Genomic DNA, 19,350 nt, shown 5'->3' on the forward strand with positions numbered 1-19,350 from the left:
CATGTGGGCAATAATAAATCATGGAAGCCCAAGTCCTGCCACGTATGGTGCTGAAGAAGTCAAGGAGATCAATTACAGTACTGGAATCCATGACCAAATCATATCCTTACTCATGCTCTGTTTTCTAACTTCATTCCCATCTCTACCCTTCCACCTCCAGCCTTTCCTTTTTTGCTCCCTCTTAAATGACTACTCCACCCTAAAGCACACACACACACAAACAACCACTGATACCATCAAGATATGAATGCAGTAAACTGAGAAAGCAGAATATTATTGGAATCTTGTTCTTCCTTTCCAAGGACTGGAACACAAACCTACCAGATAGAGGTCAATACAAAAAACAACAGTGAAAGAAATCCTCACCAGCAAAGTAAAAATACTTGTGACAAGACCAGCCCCACTCCCAACCTCAGCTGCTTGGGAGGAGACAGGTGCTGAGATATCTACTAAGGATGTAAAGATTAACCAGTTACCTGGTAAGCATTCGGTTCCACCGCAACAGTCCCAGAGGGGGCAAGCGGGACCCCAGCCATGGTGCAGCAGCCCCAGACACAGTCCGCTATGCCTGTCCACAGGTCTGGTAAGCCCTCCCCCCCAGCTGCCCTATATGCCCACCAATGGTTAACCAGTTACATGATATAATTTTAAATTGTTTAACCAGTTAACTATTTTGATCGATATTTACATCTCTAATATCTACTTGGATCAAACCTGAAAATTCCTCATTTTGCATCAGCCTTGCCTCTACCTACTATGATAAATTTGAAGAACTAGTCCTCATCACACTTCTCCAGTGTCTATTATTGGAATAAGGACAAGAAGAGTTGGGGAAAAAGAGAATTATGAAAGGCCTGCTCTAGCCCCTCTTCCATCCTTTTTTGAAGTCCCCTTTACCCATTGTGACGGGGTGTCCCAGCCCCGCCCTGTAGAACAGACTGTGGGCTGGGCCCAGCTGGCTGAAACCACCCCTCCCCCACGGCCTTGTGGGGCATGCTCACAGGTGAGCTTGAGTATAAAAAGCCGAGAGGTGGATCATTCAGGGGGGACTGCAGAAGGGGAAGGATGTGATGTGAGAGCTCTAGAGCCAGATGAGCAGATGCAGCCTGACCCAGCAACCACCATAGCCCCAGCAGCAATTGCAGCTGCAGTCATGGTCCAGGAGGCAGTCTGGAGGTACGGTGATGGGGAGATGCATGGGGTAGTAGGAAGTAGCCCAGGGTGGGGAATTGACACCTGAGTGCTCAGTGTGTTGCAGTGGGATTCCCTGCTGAGCAAGCATTGGATTCTGCCACTGCCAACAGGGCCCTGGGCTGGGACCTGGTGGAGTGGGAGGGCAGCAATATCTGTGCCCCAGATGGCCCCGGGCCTATACACAGGTGGGGGGGTCCTAGCACCCAATCCCACCTACCCCGAACAAGTCCTGTCCGGTTCCAAGAAACCAGCCACAGATCCCTGGTCAATTTACCCTCTGGATCTTACCCACAAATCACGCTGGGCCAATCCTTTAGAATCTAACAACTAAAGGTTTATTATCACAAGAAAGAAAAGCATGAGAGTAAGGTTGTTAAAGGATAGTACGTTACATGCACCGAATCTCCCAGTTCTCGATGCAGGCTCTAGCAGAGATGTTGCAGCTGCTGGTTTAAGAGTCCTTGTTGCACATCCTAGCATCAGGATGGGTTCACAGGTCTTCCAGGCTCTTCGATCCCTGCAATGCTGCCTCTGGGATGAAGTGCTGAGCTGAGAACAAAATGGCCTCGACCACATGGCCTCTTTATACCTCCTTCCTGGCCTCTTCTAGTATGTAGCAGGTCACCTGGTCAGAGGCCAATCTCTGTGTTTCCTGCTGGCTGCTCTCAGGTGACAGCCCCCATTCTTTAGGTGTGTCCTTGGCCCATCAAGTGCCATTGTCCCACAGGGCCTGGCTAATCAGCCTGTCCATAGCAATGCTTAACCCCATTCAGAGAAATATTCAGTATCCACACAGATTACAGATTCCTACCTACACACACACAGACATTATACACTCACATAAATAGCGTACATAAGATCAGCAAACAATAAGCTCCCATTCAATACCCCACATGGCCCCCTTCTATACCATTTTTGGGGCCAACACCCCCACCTATGGGTGCAGCAGAGATCTGGCTGCTCCCCTCAAATTTGGTAACGTGACTCCCCCAACGCAAAATTGATGCAGGAAGTGATGCCAGTAACATCACTGAGGGCATCACAGGCCTCCCCATGCTTTGGCTCTGTGTCATCACATGTTCTAACCCAATGTTAGAAACAACAGTACAGTGCTGGATCAGTGTATGAGAACCCAGTTTGCCTAAAATAGGCTTCATTACTGCAAGGTCTGTCATAGTGACAACCACATCCTTGCACTGTCTTAGAATCCCAAGGTAAAACTTGGTAAAACCCAGAACTAATTGGATCTGCCTTTGTAGCATGATCCCCATGTGCGTCAGGTGATTCTGCCCAGAGCTGAAGAAAATAGTGAATTTATCCAGGCCAGCTCTGGCAACTCTCTGAACAACAATGAACACTGTGTGAATGCAGGTATTCTCACCCCAAATCGCGTGGGCATTTTTGCATTTAGCCACGAAAACAAAATGGTGGCGTGCCTCAATTTCCCTTTTCACACAGGACCTTCTGGCTGGAACCCTTTTTGTCCTGTAAGAAGTTCCAAGACCAGTTACAAGCATTAACCATGAACTAGCAAGATCACAATGTCCCTTTACATACCATCTGTCGTTCGGTACATCTCCAGACAGATTACATGGTATTTCCATAAGATCATGCCCATTGTATACCTTTACATTTCTCTGCAACAATAACACATTGGTTACAAGAATTAACATCAGTAACAAGAACAATCCTATACCAGGTGTATATTGACATTCTCCATCATGCCCCTTCTCTGGCCCCACACCATTGCAGTTTTGGCCCTTCAGGTTCAAATTGCAAATCTTCTTGGCCAAAGCAAGTCCTGCCCCTCCCCCTTGTCCTCTGGGCTCCAGGCCTGAAACCTCTGGCCTGACCAAGACAAAAGGCTGGCTGGGAGTGACTCCCTGGCTCACAATGGCCCTGGAATTCTCCCCCTTCCCCCACTCAGTGGGGTAACAGCAGTAAGCTGTAGACTCTCAAGTCTCTCCTCTGTCCACCTCCAACCTCTGTTTCCACATGGAACCAGATATCAACTTCCCTGATAGTCTGAGTGTCCACCGTGTCCAGAGATGGGAGCGTAACTGCCATCTCCTGCATCCTAGGGAGAGTGACCACACAGCTGTTCTGCTCTGCATACTTAGCTACACAGCCCTTCTCCTGAATCTGAGACACTAACTTCCCACTCTCCTCATTCGCCTGGGAATAATCCTGTCACACACACACTGACTTCCCAGCAAGCTGGTCACACACAGTCACTGGGTTAGCAGCCTGCTCCAGTTCTCTGGATGTTCCTGCCTCATCTGGAACAACCCTCAGTCCCTTGGAGACTTCACAACCATCCACACTGGATTTGTCTACATCCAAATCAGTGGAGTCACTGCTAATGGACAAATTCTGTCCCTCAGGCACGGCAACAAGTGCCTCACACAACAAGCTGCTGCCTTTTACAGGCAGAGCTTTCTCCTGAATGCCTTCTCTAAGCCAGGCAACGTCACCTCTCTCAGTTACTGCAAACTGCTTGCTACAAGCACTGCCAGGACTCTCCTCCCTATGAGCTTCCTTAGGAAACAGTTCACCCTTCTCTGGCTCCACAGCAGCATTACCCTGCTAAGCCACAACCAACTCCTCAACTAGAACTCCGCTCTGGCCAGCCACTCCAGACTGCCCCAGAGAAACATTTCCCTGATTTCTGGGCCCTTCCTGCCCTGTTTCTGATTCCAGCCTTACCTCTGAGGCATCAGACGGGCCCTCACCCACAGGCTCACTGCCCCCCTGAACAGACACCCAGCCATCTGCCACCGGCACACATGTAGAGACACTTTCTCCTTGGTTACAGGGAGACTGACCAGCTCCAGGAAACTTTCCATACCCACATGCACCCCCTTCCCAAACCTCCCTGTTAGCTACAGGTAACACAAAAGGTTTGCATTCATACATGCTTTGGGGTTTGGTTCTCACATCAGCTGGGTAAAATACATCTGCCATATCATAAGCACACCGCATACCCACAGAGTTACACATTGAACCTTCAGGAGGATACAGTCTCTCTTGTTCTTTTAGTCTCTTAAGCTGGAGGTCAAGTCTAGCATTTTCCTCCTTGGCTAGGGCCATCTTCTTTGCATGCTCTACCTCTTCCCTCCGCTGTCTCTCAGCATATTCTGCCTTTTTCTCCTCAAGTTCCCGATCCATCTCCTTCTGTCTCTTAGCAATTTCTTCATCTGCTTTCTGCCTTCTTTCAGCAGCTTCCTTGGCTCGCTTCTGCTCCCTTTCATCCACATCTCTGGTTAGTAACAACACTACCAGATCTAGTTTAGAGGCCCTCTTCCTAAAGGCAATGCCTCTCCCCAAGCACAAATCCTTCAGAGCACTTTTGCCCAGACTCTCATATAATCCCGGGATCATCGCAGCGGCTCTTTAACCAACCAAACTCTCAACACCAAAAATCAAATTTAGACAGTGTGGGGTCCTGATCCCAAAGCTCAATTGACCAAGATCTGTGGATCCTGCCGACTACGCCACTGTGACGGACCGGGCAGTCTCTGGGCACAGCTGAGGGCGTCCGCTCAGGGCGAATTGCTCAAATCCGGGGCTCCTTACAGCCCCCAGACTGGTGACCTCTCCAAACAGGCCACAAACCAGTCCCACAGAGCGCTTCAGCAACCTGCCTGAAGCCTCATGAGCAAAACCCCTCCGACACCCCAGCAATATCCGTGCCCCAGATGGCCCCAGGCCTATACACAGGTGGGGGGTCCTAGCACCCAATCCCACCTACCCCGAACAAGTTCTGTCTGGTTCCAAGAAACCAGCCACAGATCCCTGGTCAATTTACCCTCTGGACCTTACCCACAAATCACGCTGGGCCAATCCTTTAGAATCTAACAACTAAAGGTTTATTATCACAAGAAAGAAAAGCATGAGAGTAAGGTTGTTAAAGAATAGTACGTTACATGCACCGAATCTCCCAGTTCTCGATGCAGGCTCTAGCAGAGATGTTGCAGCTGCTGGTTTAAAAGTCCTTGTTGCACATCCTAGCATCAGGATGGGTTCACAGGTCTTCCAGGCTCTTCGATCCCTGCAATGCTGCCTCTGGGATGAAGTGCTGAGCTGAGAACAAAATGGCCTCGACCACATGGCCTCTTTATACCTCCTTCCTGGCCTCTTCTAGTATGTAGCAGGTCACCTGGTCAGAGGCCAGGTCAGGTCACCTGGTCAGAGGCCACAGAGGTCTGTGTTTCCTGCTGGCTGCTCTCAGGTGACAGCCCCCATTCTTTAGGTGTGTCCTTGGCCCATCAAGTGCCATTGTCCCACAGGGCCTGGCTATTCAGCCTGTCCATAGCAATGCTTAACCACATTCAGAGAAATATTCAGCTTCCACACAGATTAGATTCCTACCTACACACACAGACATTATACACTCACATAAATAGCGTACATAAGATCAGCAAACAATAAGCTCCCATTCAATACCCCACATGGCCCCCTTCTATACCATTTTTGGGGCCAACACCCCCACCTATGGGTGCAGCAGCAATCTGGCTGCTCCCCTCAAATTTGGTAACGTGACACTGGGTCCCCTAACCCCTGGCCCCCCACAGTGCTCCTGGGTGGAGATAGTTTCCCTGTGGACTAGGCCTCAGGGCTGTATTTACCCCAGTACAGAAGGACTGTTATTAAGGACCAGGCCTCTGAGCTGTATTAACCCCTATAGAGGGGACTGTCAGCTGGACTCTGGCTGCTATTTGGGGCTCTGACGGCCAGGCTGTAGAAACCCTGGTAAGGGGAGCTGAGACTTGGACTCCGGCCATTGGGCCGTATGGATGCTGATAGGCAGGCCCGTGTTGGGCTTTGACTGTGGGATCCTGCCCGAGGGGAGCACACCCCTCGACACCCATGAATAAAAGCATAAGCCTCTCTGCTGTTGCTGCTGCTCAAGGCTTTGCCAAGCAGTGGCAACAATGTGAAAGTTACATGATTTTGATAGTTTTGCTACTACTCTCTAGATTCTGACTGGAACATAGGACTGGAAGGAACCTCTTAGGTCATTAAGTCCAGTCCCTGCTATTGCATATAATCCCATTCATAAATTTATCACACTCCATATTCAAACTAGCTAAACAGTTTGCCCCCACTACTCCCATTGGAAAGGTATGCCAAAAATCTTCCTCCTCTGATATTTAGATATTTTCCCATAGGTAAATTTAGGCTGGAAATTTAGAAGCGCTTATACGCATTTGTTCTTGTGTTTTTTAGCTCAAAAAGCTCTACTCCCTCCCTGGTGTTTACTTCCCAATGTATTTATAGAGAGCAAGCATATCCCCTCTCAGCTTTCATTTTGCTAGTCTAAACAAGCCCAGCTCTTAGTTTCCTTTGGTAAGACAAGCTCTCCATTCCCCTAAACATCCTAGCAATCTTTGTATGCATCCATTCCAGTTTGAATTAATCTGTATTGAATGAGTGACCAGATCTGTATACAATATTCCAGATGAGGTCTTAACAGTGCCTTGTACAATGGCATTAATACTTCCCTATGTCTATTAGAAATACCTAACCTAATACATCCCAGATGTAGCGAAAGTAACATGAACCTTGTTAATTACAATCTACCGCTGGTGCTGCACAAAACTATGAGCAGCAAATAAAGGCACTGGAGATATCAGACTGCAGACACAGGAAACCAGCTCTGCATCACTTAGCATAAGAATGACAATTCCTTTTTAAATAAAAGTTTACATTCTATATTGATGAATTAGGACCTCATACTTTTTAGAAAAAGTACCCCATTTACTATGAGCAAATACCCAAATGATTTTTAAGTCATACCTTCTGTTTGTTTGTTCTCATTTACCAGTTCCTGTCTAAGATTAGATTAAGCTTCCTAGGGCAGGTAATGTGTCTTATTTAATCAATAAAGCACCTAGCACACTGTGGACACTTTAGGTGCATCTACACAGCACCCTTACCTCAAAATAAGCTATGCCATTTGCACTATGGAAATTGCGTAGCTTATTTAAAAATTAAGGTGCTATTCCAAAACGTCCCTTATCCCTTGTGCAATGAGGTTTACAGGGATGTCAGAATATAACGGGCTTGCTCTTAAGATGCAGAATGTCCACTGTGTAGACATAGACTTTATAATTTATAAATAAGACATCATCTTCATTCCCCACCCTAACACTGGCACCAAGGAGATCACTAGTCACTGCACTAGTTGAAATACTAGTTCAAAGTGAGCTTAAATAATGATGTATCCAAATTGCCCTCATTCCTTGCAATATTTAGCAGCTGCTTTTCAAAACAAAATATAGTTGCTTGCTCCCAAAGGGAAATCCAGAACGAGTTTGTGAAAATCTAGTTCTAAAGTAAAGTTCAGCCTATGAAATAAGCAGAATCTTATCTTTTTCTTCCAAAAGAAATTTAATATGATCAATTTTGTGCATCAGCATACAGAAAACAAAACTGCGTCAGGAAGTTCTACACAATTTCACCCATAGTTCTGCCACTCATATTAATCTTGATCCTCCTTTGCTGTATCTTCACTGTTCTACTATTAGAACCCAAAACAAAAATTCAGTTATCCTTTGCTGTTATATGCACCACCTCCTACTAATCAGTTCCAATATAGCTTTGACAATAAATACCTCTAATAACCTGCAACACCCCCATTATGATCAGCCTTTAACCATTATCACACAGATATGCCAATGCACCTGACACTTAACCTTAAACTAGGGCTGGGCAAAATACGGGCCGCATCCAGCCCTCCAAGCCGCTGGATCCGGCCCACGGACACAGTGGGGAGCCTCGGCCAGGCTCCCTGCTTGCCTCGCCCCACCCACATGCCACTCAGAGAAATGGCCCAGCAGCTGCTTTTTTCATAACTGTGAGCCTGGGGGGGGGGGGGTGCATGGGAAGGCTTCATGTGCTGCTCCTGCCCCAGCACAATCCCATTGGCCAGAAACTGAATTTGAATAACAGGAAGCACCATGCCTTCCTCCCCTCCAGCTCAGTTATTCACACATGCACATGGCCCCTGCAGCCTGTGCATGGGCAGGGCAGGGCAGGGCAGGGCAGGCAGGTAGCCTGCCTCAGAAACGTGCAGGGCTTCTGGCTGTGAGTCACCCAGGTAAGTCTCCCAGCCAGAGCCTGCCTCTGACACCCCAGCCCCTCCTTTCCCCAACCCTCTGCCCCACCACTCCTGCCCCCCTACCCCACATAACCTAAACCCTCTGCTCCCCTCCTGCACCCATATCCCCTCCCAGATCTGGCACCCCAATCCCCTGCCCCAGATCACAATCCCCTCCTGTCCTAGGTCCCAAACCAAACTCCTGCACCCCAATCCCCTGCTCTAGGTCCCAAACCAAACCCCTGCACCCTCTCCTATACTCCAAACTCCTGCCCCAGGTCACAACCCCCTCCTGCCCTAGGTCACATCCCAAATCCCTGCACCCCAGTCCAGTGCCTCAGATCACAACTGCCTCCTTCATTCAAACTCCCTCCCAGAACCCACACTCCCTCACCCCAAGCTCCATCCCAGACCCCACACCTCCTCCATTAATATCATGGAAGAGTGCAGCCCTTGAACACTTTCCAAAATCTTGGAGTGGCCCCCTGTCAAAGTATTGCCCACCCCTGCCTTAAACCCTTTCCTCTAGCAATACACACAGATCAGGTCCTGGGCCTCTACTGACAGTTGACCAGAAAGCTTACTCCCTAGTGGGCTGGTTGCCAGATACACAAATGGCAAACACCATAAGTCATTTAACTTACAATTCAAGGTAGATTTTAACCCCAAATATGCAGTTGAAAATTTACCAACTCCAAAACTACTTCTACTGACATCTCACGAAGAGCCAACATCTCTTCTTTCAACCATTATTTTAACTTCCTCCTTCTCCCTCCCAACCATGAAGGCAACACCTGTGAGGAGGGGCAGACACTAAAGACAGTCAGTCTCTCTCCTTCTGATAACTGGTGTAGACATTATGTAACCTTGACTCAAAACATGGGCAAGAGCCAAGAATACTACCACATTTGGTTCCATAATTCTCTCAAGCAACTTACTCAGCACCAACAACAACTACTGCGATCAATATGATAGAGACATGAAATCCGGCTTTAAGTCCCTGATGGGAGCTATGTATCAGCACCAAAAGGCAATGGTTAAAACTAAAAGATAACACCTTAGCATGTTGAGTTACCAAACCAGCTAAAGGAACTGCATTTGTGTGTGGCCTTCTGGTACTGGAATAAGGACTCCTCAATTTGATGTGCTGCACTAATGCATTTCTCATTGGCTCGAACAACAGGAGCCAAGGACTTACCAGGTTAAAGAGGTTTACACCATGTCATTTACACTCTTCCTCTTCCTCTCTTGGAAATCCTAATTCCATTCCAAATGAAGACTAATTTTGTGGTTCTCAGTTCCATACCCCCTGCACTCTGTCTCTGACCCTGTAACACATCTACAATACAGCAATGCCCCCCAGTCTGTGTTAAACTTGACCAAGCAGTACACACTGCCAGCTCACTAGCCCATCAGCACACACTTCTGGATTCTCCATCCCTGCGGATCACTGATTCAGCCTTACACCCGCCCCTAGCTTTGTGACATCCAGCCTCTGCATTTCTGACCTGACAGAACATACCCACACTTCAGCCTCTGAACTCCACAGGATAGTCCTTCTTCCGGATACCTGTAAAAACCAGAAATCAAACCACCCACTCCTTTCCAGAGCAGTAAACACAACTAATCTAAAGTAACCAAATTACAATTTTTAGCAATGTCAGTTTCAGAACCAGCCTTCTTATTTTCTATACAAAGCAAGAGAACAATATTAAATATACAAACCCACAGCAGCAACAGATAGAGCCTAAAGTGGTCAGCTCCCCTAAAGCAGAGCACAGGCCAGTTAAAAGCAGCTTTCCCCCTCCCCCACCCACTCCCCACTAAAAGCCCTGATTTTTTTCTTCTACTAATCCTGTTCACTAAGACAGTAATTCCCACTTACTGTGATCTGAGGATCCCTAGAGCCTTGATGAAGGAAAACCATACAAATGGTAAATCTTCACCTGAAAAACCAGCTGGGTTCAACTGACGCAGAGAGGATAAAACCCGCAAATTCTTCTCTGGTTCAGCAAAATGTGAGGTGTCATCAGACCTGAGGGTAGGAAAGAAGGAGGGAGGAGCTGGTGGGGAAAAAAACAAGGAGAAAAGACAATTTTCAGCTACAGTTTGCTCTGCAATGGTCCCATTCATTCAGTGCTTGCAATGGCACTGCAGCTCCTGCTTTTAATCTTGCTAATACAAGCAGCCCGAGCTCTCAAATCCTATTACAGCAACAAGAGATTAACCCTTCAGCTACCAACATGGCTACCATTCTGCAGGCACAATGTCTCCTATGCTGGTTAAACTGGTATTTTGAGTCAAACCAAAAGCATCAGGCTAAGAAAACCTTTGGTCTACTATTTACAGATTTTTAGCTCCTGATTTTTCTAGAAAAACAAAGATGTCTCTAAACCACCCAATTAGTGGAGTAAACTATTCACAAGAATAGAGTCAGCTACCTTGTTAGCCAGCTAAGGACCAATTTCTGCCTATCACCTCTACCAGCAGCCTCTCCAGTCCAGATTTCTGGTTCTTGTTACCATCAGTAAATGAATCTTGCTCCGGGAAGATTTAAACATGCTGCAACTATTAACACCCCCCGCCCCAAAATAGCTCTTGGAGGAGAGAGGAAAAAGAAATAAAGATTTGCTTCCCAAGACAGCCTGCTTAGGATTTAGAACTCTTGGTGGGACACCGCTGCAGTCCGACTCTGGTTTATTAAATGGCACTAATCTACTTCTCACTCTAATTTTTAAATTAAAATAACTTATTAAACTGTCTAATTTCAGCCCATTTGCTGCAGTTTAATTAAAGGAAAAACAAATGAATAAGTTCTTTTAAATGATGTGCAGTACTCCAGGTCCCTGCTGGTTTGGCTACATGTGTGAAAAGAATGAATGTAAAAACTTGTGCAATTCCTACCTCATAAAAGCATGTTTCCTCCCAGGGTTATCCCCCCCCCCCCCAATTTCATCATTCGGATCCTCACTCCCTGCAAATCTACTAAGCTCTCTTTCGCTCTGTGAAGCGGGCAGCTCTTCAGTCTGCAACTAGAACACAGCCCACTGTTACAAACTGATGGAAATTATGTGTGCTACAACCGTTACCATGGATGCAGTATAGATCTCCTGTAGCTGAAAGGCTGATGAGAATTGAAGAATGGGGAACAAACATTACAGCCCCTGCAGTGCAGGCTCCCTGCTCCTCACTCTGAATGCTGTGAGTTTAACCCTACCTGCCTGCATTCCTGATAGATGCTGATGCTTATCTGACTAACAAAAGCAGAATGAGTCACTGCTGGAGCTTGCTAGCTCCCTCTAAGTTGCCAAATTCTTTCACAGCCCAATTTCTATCACTTAACTTATACACAAGTTTGTGCAGAAAATTAACAGCAAACCAACACCAAGCTAGCACCAGACCAGCATTAATAAGCAAATATCTGCCTGTTTAAGTCAGTAAATTGCAACAAAACATGTATGCTTCATTGGTGGCTCTCCAGAGAGCCATTCTGACCAATTCCAAATAGGGGAAATGAAGGAAGCATCACCAAGCAGGCAAAATGCAGCTCACATACCATAATTGCAAGTACATTAAGTTTTTCATTCATACAAATATGCATTAATAAGAAATTATATTACCTCAATCTCTAGAGCATTCAAATGTCTTTGTCAATATCAATATCAAATAGGTTCTGATAATTTATTGGTTTTCAAAAATTGCAAACATTTAATAGGATGTGAACTGTATGACAGAGTGAATTCTCTTAATAGGATATCCAATTATGGCTCTTCTGTCCAGTGCTCACACACAGACAGGAACAATGGAGTACAGTATAACTTCATTAAGTATAACATTTTTCATGCAAACAGCATCCCAAAATGCTTTGCAAAGTTAAGAGTTAGAGTGGCAGAGGGAAAGAAACACATAATACAACATTTTATTTTCAGCACTCAGAACTAAAAGGCCTGTGGGCATCCTTTAAAAGGTTTTTCCTCCCATCTAAGATTTAAAAAGAGATTGGATTGAGAGAGAGCAATACAGGAAGGAGAAGACTACCTAGTTGATACGGTAAAGTCTAGAACTCCTCTTGTAAGGGAAGTCAAAAAAGGTATGTCTACACTAGCTCATTAATTCGAACTAGGTAGGCAAATCAGGCAACCAGAGTTGCAAATGAAGCCTGGGATTTAAATATCCCGGGCTTTATTTGCATGTTCCTGTCCGGCCGCCATTTTTAAATCCCCCTTAGTTCGAATGAACTGCCCGCGGTTCCCTTAATAGTATTCTAGTAATGCTGTGGTCACCAACCGGTCGATCACGATCAACTGGTCGATCGCAAGGTGTTCGAGCCCCCCCCCCCCCATTCCCCCCCACCCCTGAGAAGCCCCACCACCTACCTCCAGCAACAATGGAGGTAGTGCCGGCTTCCCACAGGGTGGACTGAAGTCCTGCAGCTTCGCGCCACTTCTGGGTGTTCCAGAAGTGCGCTGGCTGCTCCCCTCCCTAAGTTATTTGGCGTGCCGGAAACTTGCCTGGGGGGAGTCACCAGAGGAGGCGTGGGGGGGCTTCCCTGCGCCGCGGGAGGGGTGAGTTGGCCCTGGAGGATGCGCGCACGGGGAGCTTCCCTCCTTGGCGGGGCGGGGGTGGGGAGTCCTGGGAGGAGGCTGGGGGAGGAGACTCCCTGCCTCCACTGGCACCCTGTCCCCTGCTGCAGAACCCTGTCCCCTCTCCCCAGCACCCTGTCCCCTCTCTCCTGTTCCCCCACTGGCACCCTCTCCCCTGCTACAGAACCCTGCTCCCACCCCAGCACTCTGTCCCCTGCCCCACTAGCACCCTTCCCCAGTACTATGTCCCCTGCTCCCACCAGCATAGTTGGGGCCACATTAGTGAGGCTTGGGTTTTTTGGGGAGGAGGCTTTTTTTTTGCATCTCCCTTGTGTGGCCCCCAACTGAGTTTTCTGTGGATCAGTGACCCCCTGATTCAAAACAGGTTCCCCGCCCTTCTCATAAATAAAGACAATGCAGAGACTTTTTGTGTTTAACATAGTATTTTATTTAAAAATAAAGCCTGGCCCAAAAAAACCCAGTTGAGGCCAAGCCCCCATCTGGCCACAGTATTATAACACTCCTGCACCCCCAGACCCTAGATCTGAGCCTATCATACACTGGAACCCCCTGCCCTGAGCCCCTCACATACCCCAACCCAAATTCCTGCATCCTCACAGCCACGAGCCTGTGGCTTGCTTAGTACCACAAGCCTCCAATTGACCCCAACACTCCCCAGCCTGGAGCCCCCTCCCCAAGCCAGCATCCCCTTCACCTCCTCCTGCATCCAGATTTCCTCCCAGAACTTGCACCTCTCACCCCTTCCCACACCCAAATCCCTCATTCCCACCCCAGAGCCTACACATCCTGTCTCCTCCCAGTGAGGGTACGGCTAGACTGCGGGAGTTTTTCCAGGATTCCAGAGATCCCAGAAACTCTTCCGCATCCAGAGATGCATTTGGTCTTCTGCTTTTTTTTTTTTTTTTTTTTTAGTGGAAGAGCAAATATGCTCTTTCTGTAACCCCTATACTCCTCTTTCCACGAGGAATAAGGGGGTTTCCAAAAGAAGGGGGTTTTCTAACATTTGGTCCAGTTTAGACAGGCCAAATGTTGAGAGAACCTCTTCCTACAGAAGAATTGGGGGGGAAGTGGCAGTGTAGAGTGTATAAGGGCTGGAGATAGCAAGTGATGGAGAGGAGGAGAATAGAGAGAGTGGGGCTTCAAGGAAGGGGTAGGGTCTTGGGGGAAGGGTGGGGCAGTAGATCTTCGCTTGTTCTGAGATTTAAAAAGTGATCTTGGGTGTAAAAAGGTTGGAGACCACTGTAGTAATGCAAGATGCCTACAGGATAAAATTTACCTGTCTTGTATGACCCAGCTTTTGCAGAAGGAGGGTGAACATAAGAATGTACATAAGAACGGCCGTACTGGGTCACACCAAAGGTCCATCTAGCCCAGTATCCTGTCTGTCGACAGTGGCCAGCACCAGGTGCCCCAGAGAGGGTGGACCGAAGACAACAATCAAGCAATTTGTCTCCTGCCATCCCTCTCCAGCCTCTGACAAACAGAGGCCAGGGACACCATTTTATCCCCTGGCTAATAGCCTTTTATGGACCTAACCTCCAGGAAATTATCTAGTTTCTCTTTAAACTCTGTTATAGTCCCAGCCTTCACAGCCTCCTCAGGTTGACTACACGCTGTGTGAAGAAGAACTTTCTTTTATTAGTTTTAAACCTGCTACCCATTAACTTCATTTGGTGTCCTCTAGTTCTTCTATTATGGGAACTAATAAATAACTTTTCTTTATCTGCCCTCTCCACACCACTCATGATTTTATATACCTCTATCATATCCCCCCTCAGTCTCCTCTTTTCTAAACTGAAAAGTCCCAGTCTCTTTAGCCTCTCCTCATATGGGACCCGTTCCAAACCCCTAATCATTTTAGTTGCCCTTTTCTGAACCCTTTCCAAGGCCAAAATATTTTTTTGAGGTGAGGAGACCACATCTGTACACAGTATTCAAGATGTGGGCGTACCATAGTTTTATACAGGGGCAGTAAGATATTCTGGGTCTTATTTTCTATCCCTTTCTTAATAATTCCTAGCATCCTATTTGCCTTTTTGACCGCCGCTGCACACTGTGTGGAAGTTTTCAGAGAACTGTCCACGATAACTCCAAGATCTTTCATGATTTGTCATAGCCAAATTAGCCCCCATCATACTGTACGTATAGTTGGGGTTATTTTTCCCGATGTGCATTACTTTACACTTATCCACATTAAATTTCATTTGCCATTTTGTTGCCCAATCACTCAGTTTGGTGATCTTCTTGGAGTCCCTCACAATCTGCTTCTGTCTTGACTATCCTAAACAGTTTGGTATCATCCGCAAACTTTACCACCTCACTGCTTACCCCTTTCTCCAGATCATTTATGAATAAGTCGAAAAGGATTGGTCCCAGGACTGACCCTTGGGGGACACCACTAGTTACCCCTCTCCATTCTGAAAATTTACCATTTATTCCTACCCTTTGTTTCCTGTCTTTTAACCAGTTCTCAATCCAAGAAAGGACCTTCCCTCTTATCCCACAGCCATGTAATTTACACAAGAGCCTTTGGTGAGGGACCTTGTCAAAGGCTTTCTGAAAATCTAAGTATACTATATCTACTGGATCCCCCTTGTCTGCATGTTTGTTAACCCCTAACAGATTAGTAAGACAGGATTTCCCTTTACAGAAACCATGTTGACTTTTGTCCAACAAATTGTGTTCTTCTACATGTCTCTCAATTTTATTCTTTACTATTGTTTTGACTAATTTGCCCGGTACTGAAGACAGACTTACCGGTCTGTAATTGCCAGGATCACCTCTAGAGCCCTTTTTAAATATTGGTGTCACATTGGCTACCTTCCAGTCATTAGGTAGGGACGCCGATTTAAAGGCTAGGTTACAAACCACAGATAATAGTTCAGCAATTTCCCATTTGAGTTCTTTTAGAACCTTTGGATGAATGCCATCCGGTCCCGGAGATTTGTTAACATTAAGTTTTTCTATTTGTTCCAAAACCTCCCCTAATGACACTTCAATCCGCGACAGTTCCTCAGATTCATCACCCACAAAGGACGGTGCAGATTCGGGAATCTCCCCAACGTCCTCAGCCATGAAGACTGAAGCAAAGAAATCATTTAGTTTCTCTGCAATGGCTTTATCGTCCTTGATTGCGCCTTTTATAGCTCGATCATCTAGGGGACCCACAGGTTTTTTAGCAGGCTTCCTGCTTCTAATGTACTTAAACATTTTGTTATTTCTTTTTGAGTTTTTGGCTAGCTGTTCCTCAATCTTTTTTTGCTTTTCTTATTACATTGTTACACTTGATTTGACAGTGTATATGTTCCTTTCTATTTATCTCACTAGGATTGGACTTCCACTTCTTAAAAGATACCTTTTTGTCCCTCACTGCTTCTTTTACATGGTGGTTAAGCCACGGTGACTCTTTTAGGTCTCTTGGTATGTTTTTAAATTTGGGGTCTACATTTAAGTTGGGCCTCTATTACAGTGTCTTTAAAAAGTTTCCATGCAGCTTGCAGGGATTTGGCTCTAGTCACTGTGCCTTTTAATTTCTGTTTAACTAACCTCCTCATTTTTGTGTAATTCCCCTTTTTCAAATTAAATGCCAGAGTTGGACTGCTGAGCTGTTCTTCCCACCACAGGAATGTTAAATGTTATTATATTATGGTCACTATTCCCAAGCAGTCCTGTAACGGTTATCTCCTGGACCTGATCCTGCGCTCCACTCAGGACTAAATCGAGAATTGCCTCTCCCCTTGTGGGTTCCTGCACTAGCTGCTCCAAGAAGCAGTCATATAAGCCATTTAGAAATGTTATCTCTGCTTCTCTTCCTGAGGTGACATGTATCCAGTCAATATGGGGATAATTAAAATCCCCCATTATTATAGAGTTCTTTATTTTGGTAGCCTCTCTAATCTCCCTCAGCATTTCAATGTCAGTATCGCTGTCCTGGTCAGGTGGTCGGTAATATATCCCTACTGCTAATTTCTTCTTATTGGAGCATGGAATTACTATCCTGTCACAAGGTGTGGGCGTGGTCAGACGCCCCGACCGGTTGATAGTCAGATTTGCATAGATCACTGCCCAGCTCTGAGCCTCCTGAGCGGAGTGGGGGGTCCGGGCCCGCCCTCTCTCCGGACCCCGACCCAGGGCCCTAACACTGAGAGTGCGACTCTCAGTGGTAGCAGGGGGGTTGCTAACCCCAAACACACCTGCTCCCGGGTTCCACAGCCTGCCCTGGGTCCTACTCCACTCCGCCGGCCGTTGGCCATGCCAATTACCCCCTAGCCCCAGCGGGCTCCTTATCTGCCGCGCCTCCCCCTTGCCCGGGCCTCTCACTCACCTCCCCTCTGTCCGTGCCTCCGGATTCCTCCGGCTCTGACCCCCCTCCTCTGGCCGCTCCGGCGCCCTTTATACCTTGCCCCCGTTCCTTCCCCCACTTCCGGGTTTCCCCCTCCTCCTCCGGCGTCGCGCTCGTGACGTCATCACCGGCGCGCCCGGGCGCCCCGTGATAACGCGCCGCCTCCTCCCCATTCAGACGCCCCGGGGCCGGGCGGCCTGCGGCGTCCATTGCCCTGCCACCGGCCGTTTCTGGAGGCGCTGGCGAGTGGCGGGGTTGCTCCACCCTGTCACATATCCATAGCAATTCTATTGAACATGTTGATTCATTTAATATTTTTATTTCATTTGATTCTACATTCTTTCACATAGTGCCACTCCACCCCCATCCATCCTGCTCTATCCTTTTGATATATATTATATCCCAGTATGATTGTGTCCCGCAGATTTTCCTCATTCCACCAGGTTTCAGTGATGCCTATTATGTCAATCTCCTCCTTTAATACGAGGTACTCTAGTTCACCCATCTTATTAGTCAGACTCCTAGCATTTGTGTAGAAGCACTTTAAAAATTTGCCACTGCTTATTTGTCTGCCCTTCCCTGATGCATTGGATTCCTTTGTATGCGGTTGTCTGTCTGCTCTGGCCCATGGTTTGTCCTCTCCCCTCCTCTCTTTCTGACTCCAGCTTAGAGAATCTCTATCAATGGATTCTCCTCTAAGAGAAGTCTCCCTTCGATTTACGTGCATCTCCGCACCAAGCAGCTTTCCCCCATCTTAGTTTAAAAACTGCTCTACGGCCTTTTTAATGTTTAGTGCCAGCAGTCTGGTTCCACCCTGGTTTAGGTGATAGGTTAACATTTATTTCTTTTATTTCCGTTGTTGTTTTCCGAGATATGTACTGTGTAAAGATTATGGAAGGCCTTTGCAGTTGGTTTGATGGGTACTTTGAGACCATTGTTTTGATCAAAATTGAGTAAACATAAGCAAAATCTGCAAACTCCAACAAACTGACTTTGCCCACTCCAAAAGACTCAGGAGCCCAGATTTCCACAACCTAACTGCAATGCTTCCTGTTTTCTTCTCTGTTCCAGGAGTTCGTCCAAGAAGACATCACATCTTCTTCTAGGCATATTCATAGGCCCCTCAATATTCCTTCCAATCGGTTATAGGTACCCACAGAAATCTTAGGGTACCAGGCCCAACTTTGGGTAAGGGGGTTGGACATCTGGGACATTTTGGCGCCAAAGAGGGAATATATAAGATCAGGGATTAAGGAAGTCAGGCTCCTGTGGCCATAGCTGCCACAAGCTTGCTCCGGAGTATATATTGTCTTCTCTCAAAGTTAGGAAGAAAAAATAAAACTTAATTTCTATCTTGCGTCATTTATTTTGTTTAAGTCTTGCTTCTACATATCTCATACTCCACCTGCACTGAGGTGCCTCAGGCACAGGAAGGCTGGTCCTGCCATGCCCAGCCTTTGGGGGAGAGCTTGTGAGTATGAAATGCTGTTAGGTGATTAAGATCTGTATTCTTAGATAAGCCTAGTTTGATTTTGTTAATGCCATCCAAAGAAGAGATTCAATTAATCTGTGTGCTCAGTGCTATATTTTTTGTCGCATTTGTTATAGTTATTCCCATGTCAATAAAAACTTATTTTGATTGCACTTTCTGATTTGAAGTATGACTGTCACTCAGCACCTACAGACCCTCCAGAGGGGGAAATCATATTGTTCCACAAGCTTGTAGCCTGGGTCAGGGAGGACAAACTTAGAATCTCTGATCAGATTGGTGAGCATTAACCCCCTAAATTCCACCACAATTCCTGCTCAGGCTAGAGGAAGATCCTGTTCTCCAAGGACTCAGCCCAGATGCTGGCAAGGATGAGGACATCCCAGAACACACGGTACAACCCATGGTCAGCCCATCCATACCCAGGGACATATTGGTGGCCATGAGATGGAGGGCTTCCAAGAACTTGGCCAGAGGCAGCTCTAGCCAGTTGCCCTGTTGCCTGATCTAAGATTGTTTTAATTTCTAATTATCACCTTTAGGGTTGACAGGTGCTTTGTCCCAGAATCAGGCCCAGTATTCAATTATCCTATGCTTGGGAACCCTAATGTGCACAGCT

General features: G+C 46.8%; 1 protein-coding gene across 1 annotated transcript in view; it reads right to left on the minus strand.

Moving 5' to 3' along the window:
• Positions 1–10,450, minus strand: part of LOC102451575 (citron rho-interacting kinase-like) — a 358,679-nt gene extending 348,229 nt beyond the window's left edge. The window contains exon 1 of the mRNA XM_075897800.1: positions 10,182–10,450. Within this exon, the coding sequence (XP_075753915.1) occupies positions 10,182–10,429 (248 nt within the window). The 5' untranslated portion in view covers positions 10,430–10,450. The remainder of the gene's footprint in view (positions 1–10,181) is intronic.
• Positions 10,451–19,350: the final 8,900 nt, after the last annotated feature.

Source organism: Pelodiscus sinensis, chromosome 15 (assembly GCF_049634645.1).
Source record: "Pelodiscus sinensis isolate JC-2024 chromosome 15, ASM4963464v1, whole genome shotgun sequence".
Taxonomy (NCBI): Eukaryota; Metazoa; Chordata; order Testudines; family Trionychidae; genus Pelodiscus; species Pelodiscus sinensis.